Source organism: Elephantulus edwardii, unplaced genomic scaffold (genome assembly GCF_000299155.1).
Source record: "Elephantulus edwardii isolate Elephantulus edwardi_28Jun2011 unplaced genomic scaffold, EleEdw1.0 scaffold00051, whole genome shotgun sequence".
NCBI classification, from domain to species: Eukaryota; Metazoa; Chordata; class Mammalia; order Macroscelidea; family Macroscelididae; genus Elephantulus; species Elephantulus edwardii.
In genome coordinates, this window is record NW_006399801.1 from 13,181,850 (window position 1) to 13,192,872 (window position 11,023).

Here is an 11,023-nt window from a genome sequence, read left to right on the forward strand (position 1 = left end):
GAGTGGTTTGAACCCTCTCGCTTCTTGGTGGAAGAAAGCTGTGGCAGCGTGCTTTTTGAAAATTTGGGTTTTGTGTATGTGTGGCGAAGAGAACTTTTAGAAGCTTTCACCTAGTTTCCTTCAGACTTTGCCCTGTGTACTTGTTCCCTTTGCTGAATTTACTTTGCATTATTCTGCGTAGCCACAACTGAAATTACAGGTCAAGTCCTGTGAGTCCCTAGAAAACACCACTGAGCCTGGGGGTAGTCTTGAGGACTCCTGTCAAACAGACTCATGGTTAAAACCAACATCACACTGGTGGCTTTCCCAGGTGGAACCCTCATAGAAACCCAGGGGTGGATGCTCCCTTGCAACTCAACTGCAATGTTTTGCAATAGAGAAATCCATGGCCCATGGGGGGTTAAGCGACACATGACACAAACAAAACAAACTCCAAGCAGTAGAAGCATGGTCTGTGTACTTTTTTATTAGAACATACTGATCAACAGACGCCGAGCCGTCCAGCACTGGGCAGCTTGCCCAGCCCTGGGTTACTGACAGTGACTCACTTCATGAGAGAAGAGACAACTGTGGACTGGCCCCAGGAGGGAAGCAGTGGAATATGGTGCACTCTGAAAGGTGTATAAATGTTTGACTAGAGCTCCCAGCCTGTCTCATTTCCAGTACCAGATCTGATTTCTAAGCTCTTCTGCATTCCACTAGGCTGTGTCCTCTCAGCCCAGACACTGCTCTACTGATTTGAGAAAAGAAGCATTTCCTTAATCCCTGTAAGCGTGGAAAGATGGAGGGTCAGTGAAAGAGAGGAAGATCCTCAATGAGATGCCTGTAACAATGCGTTCAAGTGTGTCGAGGATGATGAGGATGGCATAGGACAGGACAGGGCTCAGATCTGTTGTTCACAGGGTCGCTATGAGTCATGCTTGCCTAGACGGCACCTAACAGCAGCCACCACCATATGCTGTAGTGAGTTTTGCCTTTGCAGTGTTTTCAGATTACCCTTAGAGAAACCAAGAGAAAGTGCAAATGTAAGCACTGGGGTAGAAAAACGTGGTGCCAAGAGCATGGATCCAGGACAGGTCCCTCTGCCCTGCCTTGGCGAGTCCTTCAATCATCAGGTTTCCCCTCTCTGGGATTAAACAAAATGTGGTAGCTTAAGCACTTGGCCCAGTGTCTGCCATAAAGAAAGTTATTGAGAAACAAAAATGATTCTCTTTATTATTAAATATTATAATGCTGGACTCAGAAAATGCTTACATAGATACTAACCCTCATTAAGCTTTGTACTCAAGATGACTGAAGGTCATTATCTTTTCCTTGTCTTACAAAGGTAGACCAGGTGCTTTTGATCTACCTTTGCCAACCTTTTTTGCTGCCATTTTCTGATGCAGTGTCCATTTCTGATGGAGCAAAGTCCTAGAGTTTGCCTGTGCTAAGTCTTGTCTTACCTGCTATTTACTGACCCTTGGAATGCTCTTTCTCCTTCAAGGAGGTTCTTCTATTTGCATATGCTCTCTTTGTAAATACTTCAAACCTGAGAAACACACCACAGATAACAGTGGTGGACTGCCTGTGGCATAAACAGACCCACTGAAATGTCCCCTAAACTTCACAGCATGACAAAGCCACCTAAGGGGGACATCAGGAATATCCAGACCCCAAACCAGAAGAATGGTGTGATGTCAGACCAACAGAGGCCCCTTCAAACGATACCACTGAAGGGAAGTCTCCCTCCATGGAGCAGAAAACTAGGCTGGAAAAGAGGTGTCAGAGGAGCTCTGGTCTCAGACTTGAAGGAGATTTTGGGAAAATCTCTTATCCTTACTCATTTGAAAGTTACTTTCTCCTAGTAAATCAGAAACTCTAAAGAAAATAAAAAAGGAAGTAAAATGCTATTACCTTTGGGGTTCCAGACTCTTCCCAGTAAGAGACATTATACTGAAAAGTGGCCATGGAGACATCGACGTCAAAGGGAGGGGAGGCTCTGATGTTAAGGGAGCCTTCTCCAGGGATCACCTCAATGTTTCTTGGGGGTCCGATGATAACTGAAATGGGATTTTAAAAATAACATATGTATTACATTGACCACCAAGTGTTTTCTTTTGAGGTTCTAATTATTCAGATACCCAAATCACCCGGCGCTGCTCTGGACACCAGGGGAACTTGCAGGCAGAGGAGCATGGAGTTAGGAGCAGGTAGTCCTCACAGCAGTGCACACAGCAGTGAGACGTGCTGGCCCCTTGGAGACACTCAGGTCCCAGGAGCGGAGAGTCACTCAGGAGATGTGAACACTCTTCCAGATTAAGAATCACAAGATGCAGTGTCTTGTAAAAACCCCACAGAGTGAGTTTCCACATCCCACAAGGATGTGCCCAGCCATAAGCCTTACTCAATGAAGCTTAAAGAAAAGATTTTTGCCAGTGTTTTAAGGTCTCTGGCTTAGGAGCAGTTTACCCAGCAGAGGTCGTTCACACCACTACCAGCAGGGTTGCCTAGGACAGCAGCCTAATGAAGTTTCCATGGAACCAGAGCTAGGAAGTTAATCAGCAGCTTCATGCAGAGGGGCAAGATTTTGTTAATCCTGACCTAAAATCACATCATATTTCAATACAAATGAGCAAAAAAGGCAGCTACACACCTTGAAATGTTACTTGTCTTTGTGTCAAGTTTAATGCAATACTATCTTTGAATGCTGGGAAGGATGGAGGGTTTGTGAAGGAGAAGATGACCCTCGACCAGGTAGACTGATAACAGTGACTGCTGCAATGGGCTCTTGTGTGTCAGAAAGTGTGAGCATGGCGCAGGATGGAACAAGGTTCAGATCTTTTGTTCACAGGGTTGCTATGAGTTGACGGCAGTTAACAACAACCACCTTTGAATATTCCTGAGAAACAGGAAGGAGAGTCTTGTAATCTATTTTAGAAAACCCTGTGGAGCACAGCTCATGGAGGAAAAGATACAGCAGTTGCCCCCATGCCTGATCACTCCCCGAGGAAAAAGACCGGACCAGATAATAAATCATAAGGCTCGGGGCCTGATCACGAAAGCCCAGACATGAGTTAATTAAGGACCCCAACTTCCGAGAGGTGCCATCTTCCCTAGCCTTCCCCAAGACCCCTATAAAAAGAAACAGCCCCTAACTGCGTGCATGCTATTCTTTCTCCTCTCCTGGTCACTTGGAGTCCCTCTCAGACCACGCAATAAAGACCTCTTTGTTTTTTGGGACCTGTTTCTTTCTCTCACCCTCAAATCCTTTTCTGCCTAACAGCTCCTCTAACACCCTTGTGGCACCAGGAGGTGGACCTGACTGGACGGCACCGGGTAGCTGGCTGTCTTTATGAAGGCTTTTCATGTAACTCAAAGGACAAGGACGGTGACTCACTATGTGCTATAAATGAAAGGTTATGGCATTTATCAAGTGTATTTACATTGAATAATTAACCCAGTGAACTCAGATCAAAGTACAGGATGGGCCCTACAAGTTCTAAGAGAACTATCTTTGCACATTACATACATATATTCATTACTTACTTATTGCTTTTGAGTTGGAATAGACTCATAGCTGCTGTTCCTCCATTGGATTTTCAGAGGCTGTATACTGCATGGGAAGAGAATGCCCATCTTTTTCCTGCAAAACTGCTAGTGGATTTGAACTGCCCGAGAGGAGAGGCCTTTGGGTGAGCTGCACAATTCCCTATGCACCCCTTCCCCAAAGCTCTGTCTCTATGTGGATGGTCACATCAGGGACCTGTTAACAGTAGTAGGGTACATTCTTACACTGTCCCCTCTCTCCTGGCCTCTCCCAGGTTGGCTAGGGTGAGGCATAACATTTGGTCATGCTTCAAAATGTGCAAAAGAAGTATGTCCCTATAGATGTTGCACTCATGTCCCCTAATCTCATTTGTTCTTGAGAAGGAGCTAAAGCCATACAGTGCCCACTGGCAGAGACAGGGCTGGGCCAGGAAACCGTCTACCAAGCTCTGGGAGTGGACTGGTTGCTAATCACAAAGCACTCTCATTGGCCCTGCCCAAGGGTGGGCACACCTGTTCACCAGCTTCCCTTCCAGCGGCTGTGTGCTCAGAGTGCAAGGCAGGGTCTGCTGCAGGCCGCTCTGTGTGGGGACGCATTCTCTAGACACAGACGCATCTGCTTCCTCATGGAAGTATGCAGGGAGCAGGGATGCCTGCCAGGCCTGAGAGACCAAAAGAGCAGAGCTGAAAAGACCTGCCCTTGTGAAGAACCCCGGGTAAAAGCAGCTGGGCCAGAACAGAACTGTGTTCAGTGAAACCAACATATGGGTATCCTGTCTAACAGACACCAGCATACATTTTTCAGTATAAATGGCCAGACTGTAAACTTAGTCAACTGGTTTCTATTATAAACTATGCAACTGTGCTGCTTTAGCATGAACGCAGCCTAAGACCCTATGTCAATAAATGGCTACACCTGCATTCCAACAAAATTTTCTTGATGAAAGCAGGCAGCGGCTGGGGTTTGATGTGTAGCTCTAGTTTGCTGCCCGTCTGGCACCCCGCACTTCTCCGGCACTGGCCTCTACAGGTATCAGGGCTCCCCTTTCACACCCACTGGTTCGCTGCTTATTTTGAGAGAGAGTCTGGACAGTGGTGCTTGGAATCAGTACTGCTCACTCCAAGAGGTGAAGGGAAGAAAACCCAGACACTTGAGGGAAATTGAATGGCCAAGGTGTCTTACCATTCCGGTAGCGCTGAAACCAGGGCACCGTCGCCCAGTTAGAAACCAGGTCTCCGAGCTCAGCTCTAACTCGCAAATAGACACCACGGTGCCACAGGAAACCCTGGGGGCGGCTGGCAGTCGTGAAGTCACACTCTGTCTCTGTGATGTTTGTACAGTTCACCCACGGCACGGTGGACCAGTCATCGCTACTGGTGCTGTAAAGTAGAAAGGATTTCCATTTACAGAATCATCTCTTTTCTCATGGATCACAGTTTGTGCAGAGCTGATTGTTCTAACAGCTTTACTGAGGTTAATCATGTACCATGTAACACAGAGTCTCTGGGTAGTGTGAGCCTTAAACGCTAACAACCAGTCAAAAGGTTGGTGGTTTGAACTCAGGAAATCCTGATTATCTGTTTCCAATAGCTCCCAGCTTTAGGGCTGCTAGGAGTATGAATCAGCTTCACAATTAACAACTACACACAACCCTCTCATTTGAAGTGAACATATCAATGATTTTTACAACCCTTCTAGGAGTTCATAATCATCATAATATTCTGTTTTAGAACATTTCATCTTCTCCAGAAGAAACCCTATACCTGCTAGCACTTACTCCTCTTTCTCCTCAGCCCACGGAGTCCCGAGCAATTATAGGTGTACTTTCTATCTAAGAATTTGCCCATTCTGGACATTTCATAGACTTCCTGTGATACACCATGTGGTCTTTAGTGAGCAGTTTCTTTGAATTGTTGTGTGCTGTTGAATTGGAATCAACCCATAGCTGACGCTCTAGGGGGTTTTCAGCGGCAGTAAATCATAGGAGGAGTCTGCCCGTCTTTCTCCCTTGGAGCAGCTGGTGGATTTGAACCACCTAACTTTCCACAATCAACACTCTTGGAACCAGCATTCAGGAAATCAACAGATTAATTGCACTAGGGAAATCTGCTGTTTAAGGACCTCTCTAAAGTGCTAAAGAGCAATGATGATCAGTCTATAGAATCTAAGAAAGTGCACCTGATCCAGGCCATTCTCTTAGCAATTACTTGCTCTGCATCACAGAGCTGGACAATGACTAAGGATGAAAGAAGAATCATCTATGCCTTTCAGTTGTGGTGCTGGGGAAGAGTATTGAACATACTCTTGAACTGCCAAGAGAACAAACTTGTTTGTCTTGGAGAGAATGAAACCAAGCTGCTCCTTGGAGGGAAAGATTTTGAAGCTCCGTCTCACATACCAAGAGCATGTGGCCAGGAGGGACCAGTCCTTGGAGAAAGACATCATGCTTGGAATGGTAGAGGGACAGCACAAGAGAGGAAGAACTTGGATAAGATGGATTGACATGTGCTGGGGTACTAGGGGTAGGTGTGTCAAAGATAGTGAGACTGGCTCAGGATAGGGCAGGGTTCAAAGCTATTGTACAAAGGGTCGCTATGAGCCACAGGTGACTCAATGGCACAAAACAAAGCTTTGGCAGTGCAATTCCTTACCACTAAGCTACCAGAGCTCCTTTTCTTTGATTTAAGATAGTACTTCCAGTTTATCCATCTTGTACCATGTATAAGAACTCCATTCCTTTTTATTGTTGTTATTGTTAAGTGCTGTCGAATTGCAGATGACTCACAATGACCCTAAGAACAAAAGATCGGAACACTTGTATAACTTTCATCATTTCTCCACATTCACAGAGTTTCTGGAGGCCAGCTATTTCAGAGGTGGATGCCAGACCTGTTTCCAAGCTTGTTTTAATCGGGGGCTCCACCAAACACTGTCCACCACGGGTAACCATTATTGCATTTAACACATCCATGTCACAGTGTTTAGCACCACAGCAACCAGGAGTTACCGCTGTACAGCAAATGGACAGACCAGTGCTATACCACTTAGAAGAATGTTTGACCAAAAACAATTAAAACCAGGCTTGAGGGCCACAGATTAGAATTATTCACCTATGGCTTGTTAGTATAACTTTCTGTCCACTAGGCCAACAGAGCTCTCTCTATCCCAGTGTATGGAAATTCTGAGTAGAGTACTTCTGATCTAAGCTTTGTTACTTGCAGTTGTTTCCTATACATCTGAAAGTTGGACAACGGATAAAGAAGACTGAAGATGCCTTTGAATTGTGGTGTGGGAGAAAAATTTTGAATATCCCGTGGACTGCCAAAAGAAAAAAACAATTTTATCTTCGTTACAGGAAGTGCAACACAAGAACAGAGGCAAAGATGGTTAACCTTCATCTCACATACTGGGCATGTTGTCAGGATGACATCATATTTTTTGGGAAAAAGACATCATGCTGGGAAAAGCAGACAGTCAATAAAGGAGAGGGAAATCTCCACAAGATGGACTGACACAGAGACTGTTAACAGTGGGCCTGAGGCATGGCAGAAATCACGATGACGGTGCAAGGCAGGGCAGGTGCAGAATGAGTTACAGTGGATGTGATGGCACCGAACAACAACAACATGGGTATTTTATACTTTATTAAATCCTTCTATCAGCTGACTTTTGAGTTGTTTCTACTCTTTGACTATTATATGTCTGCATCGTATTGGTATGAACAATTTGGATGCACACTATTGGTTTCCTTGAAGAGTGGCATTTCTGGATCATCTAACAACTCCATGTTTAATTTTTTGAGGAAGTGCCAAAAAGTTTCCAAAAGGGCTGTACCATGTCACATCCCAGCAGTATGAAGGCTCTCGTTTCTCCACAGCCCTGCTCTCCTCATTATTGTCTATCTTCATGATTATAGCCGGAGAGGAAGACCTCAACCAGGTGGACTGACAGTGACTACAGCAATGGGCTTGAGTGTGTCAGAGACTGTGAGGACGGCACAGGATAGGACTGTGTTCAGACTGGTTGTTCACAGGATTGCTATGAGCTGTTCTTGACTCGATGGCCCCCAATCAGCAACAACAGGAATCGGGAGGCGGTATCACACAGTCATTTTGATTTGTGCTTTCCCAGTGGCCGATGACGCTGCACATCTTTCCATGCACTTATTGGCCACTTTGGGTTTCTTCTTTGGTAAAACGTCTATTCAAGTCCTCTGCCATGTTTAAACGGGATGTCTTTTGACCACTGAGTTGTGAAAGTCCATCTTGTATTCTCAATCTAAGTTTGCTACTAAGTACAAGGCTTGTATATATTTTTTTCTCATTCTGTTGCACAGCTGATCATAAAACTCCACTCAGTCTCTGCAGGCCACACCTTGGGAACAATGCTGTGCTAAAAATACAAACTCCACTCATGCTTCCTCCTCGTATAGAGTTCTGTTCACCACACGGCTGCCCTTTAAAGAGAGTTTGTCCTCAACTTTATGAAAACTCTGCCAAAGACACAGCCACGTGGCCTTGTAAGGGAACGCACATTCCCAGAGTCTCACAGCCACACCCCCACATGGGACTCTAGTTCTCACATTCATGTCTTTTTTTTTTTAATTTTAATTTAGTTTGTTACATTCATGTCTTAGAAGACAGTTGTGAGAAAAGCCAGACCTCAGAGGGGCCTAGAGATCAAAGTCAGAGAACTCTTCCTTATGCATACTCTCTCTATCCTCTGCTCGTGTCACGAGCTTTCACACGTCACACACCCCCCCAAGTGCACCTCTGACCCTACAGGAGACTTCTATCAAAGCGCCTAGTGACACAAGATTAAAGCCATTTTAGGATGGGTGGTAGAGTTTCCACAGAAAATGACAGAATCCCCTTTGCCATAAACATACCACCAAGCCTTGGGCTCATTCATGGTCTCTAATGGGGAGAGGGACCTCAAACCACAGACGTTTCCTTTCAGACTGGGGCTTGTTTCAGAAGGGGTGAGTAATGTTTGTTTCACATATATAGGTGACTTAAAGCTGCGGGAACAGCCCTACACCCACTGGTGAGATTGAGTGAGAGGCCCCTACAACTCAAAGGCTCATCCTCTGATCACCAGGGACTTGCCTACCCAGAGTTCACCTCCTCCCCTCCGTCCCCTCCCCTCCCCTACCATCTGCCCTGCCACTTTCTCTGAACTTCTAAGTTTCTCAGAAACAAGGTTTAAAGAGAAGACATCCAACTATCCATTCATTCATCCATCCATATTTAAATGGCAGCTGACACATGACAGCTGGCAGCTGAAGGGGAAGGGAGAGCAGGGAAGGAAACTGTTCTGGAACGCTGCATCCCCATATGGCAGAGGATAAAGCTAAACTGGAGTCCCTGGAGATGCAAGTGGTTAACACTGTCAGCCCCTCGCTGAAAAGCTGGTGGTGCTCATCCACCCGGGGCACACCACAAGAAAGGCCTGGAGATCCAGGCCTGATAAAACCAGTGAACACTTCAATGGCTCACAGCTCCACGCTGACACCCACGGGCTCACCATGAGTGGGAATCAACTTGATGGCAACCTTTTTTTCAAACGGGTTTATAAATAATCTGATGGTCCATTTAAATGAGGGCTGGAACATGACACTGCCCAACAGCAGCACCCAGCTGCCAGCCCAGGACTCTGTTAAGTCAGGAACCTGAGCTTTGCCCAGAAGTGCTTGGTTCCTCTTTTAAATTACCCACTATGGTGACTTCCCCACCCTCGCTCCAGAATGATCTAATTTGTAAAGCAATTTTCATCATGAAAGGAAGCACAAAACTGCTGCCAACTCCATGAACTCTGGAACCATATGTTTAAAACCCACCAGTTGCCACCAAATTGACTCTGGTTGGCAACCCTCGGGTAGTTCAATGGCCCCGTGGAGTTTTCGATGACTTTCTTTTGGAAGCAGATTGCCAGTCCTCTCTTCCAAGGAGCCTCTGGGTGGATCCGAGTCACTAACCTTTAGATTATTAGCTTAATACTTAACATGACCCACAGACTCCAGATCCTGGGTTAGGACTCCAGGACCTAAACACCTCTGTTCAGTGACCAGATAGTGACGATATGCTCACAGTTTTTGGGGAGGGTGAATGAACTGACACCAGGAAATTACCTGGACAAGTGCCAGTAATGAGTAAACACATCATAAACACCTGTCACTCAAGGGTACCTGCCATTCAGGTCAGGGTCTTTGAGCAGTATTTGTATCACGCCTTCCTGCTCTGTTCTTACATACTGGGTTGTGCCGCTGTCCACACTGTAATATTCTGGCTTGTCTGCTCTTGACTTTTTGTGCTGAGAACTAAAAGCACCTGAGGAAGACTTCTTGTTGAGAGGAGAGGTTGATATAAACTAGATGTCAAGGAAGTGAGTTCTCACGGCAACACCACATGTCAGAGCAGAACTGCTCTCATTTTTGAGAGTTTTCCCAGGTACCACAACTTGAACCTGAACTGTCAATCTTTTGCTTGGCAGTGAAGCACGCACACCATGGACACCACTTAGGGACTCCGTGTGAGGACAAGGTCTGTCTTTCATTTCCAACCTGAATCCCAAAGCGATGCTGGCCCTCGTGGGTAACCGGTGCCTGTGTACTGAAGGGCGCTGATCCCCTTGTTGAGGCATAACCACAGCTGAATCCCTCTCCATCTAAGAGCCCATGCACTGTTGCCATCCTTCATGCTGTCCTAATCCTCCAAGAGCCACTATGCTTCTTCATATGTGCCAAGCCTTGCTCATTTACCCCTTTAACACTTCCCTGATTCACTTTTCTCTTGTGACTTAGTGGGTAGGGAGCTGAGCTCCCAACCCAAAGACTGCTGGTTCAAATCTACCAGCTGCTCCATGAGGAGAAAAATGTACTTCTGAAAACCTACTGGAGGTCAGTCAGCTACTACTAGTCAGTTCTAACTTGATGGCAATTAAGGGTTTTAAAAATTCTTGCTCACCATTAGCTTCTAGGGTCTTGCCCACCTGAGACTAAGATATAATTGTACACCTTCTGTTAGACTTGAGTACAGAAAAGTCTAATGACCATCCACCTTGACTCAGCAATCTCTATTCTGGAAAAGTTAACTATGTAAACCTTCCTCCAACAGGAAAGGTTAAATACATCACATGTGCTATAGCACACAACAGAATACGCAGCAAAAATGTTTGCAAAGAAATGGCTGTGTGAAAATCTCTGATACTGTTTTGGTAAAAAAAAAAAAGGAAGCAGAACCAACCCAAAGCACTGTCCTAGTGTTGTTTCATTTTCATATATATATCTCATGCACTTACTGCAGAGGCTCAAGGACTGCAGCCTTCAATATGGACTGAGGCTCAATGTCAAGAAGACAAAAATTCTCACCACTGGACCAATCGGTAGCATCAGAATGGATGGCGAAGAGATTGAGATTGTTCACAGCTTCTGTTTGCTCGGCTCCACGGTCAACACTCTTGACACCAGTAGCCAGGAAATCAAAAAACGTATTG

General features: G+C 45.6%; 1 protein-coding gene across 1 annotated transcript in view; it reads right to left on the reverse strand.

Moving 5' to 3' along the window:
- IFNGR2 (interferon gamma receptor 2 (interferon gamma transducer 1)) overlaps positions 1-11,023 on the reverse strand; it is a 52,282-nt gene that overhangs the window by 10,362 nt on the left and 30,897 nt on the right. The window contains exons 3-4 of the mRNA XM_006886790.1: positions 4,712-4,908; positions 1,897-2,042 (exon numbers count right to left, since the gene is read on the reverse strand). Coding sequence (XP_006886852.1) covers positions 1,897-2,042; positions 4,712-4,908 — 343 coding nt within the window. The remainder of the gene's footprint in view (positions 1-1,896; positions 2,043-4,711; positions 4,909-11,023) is intronic.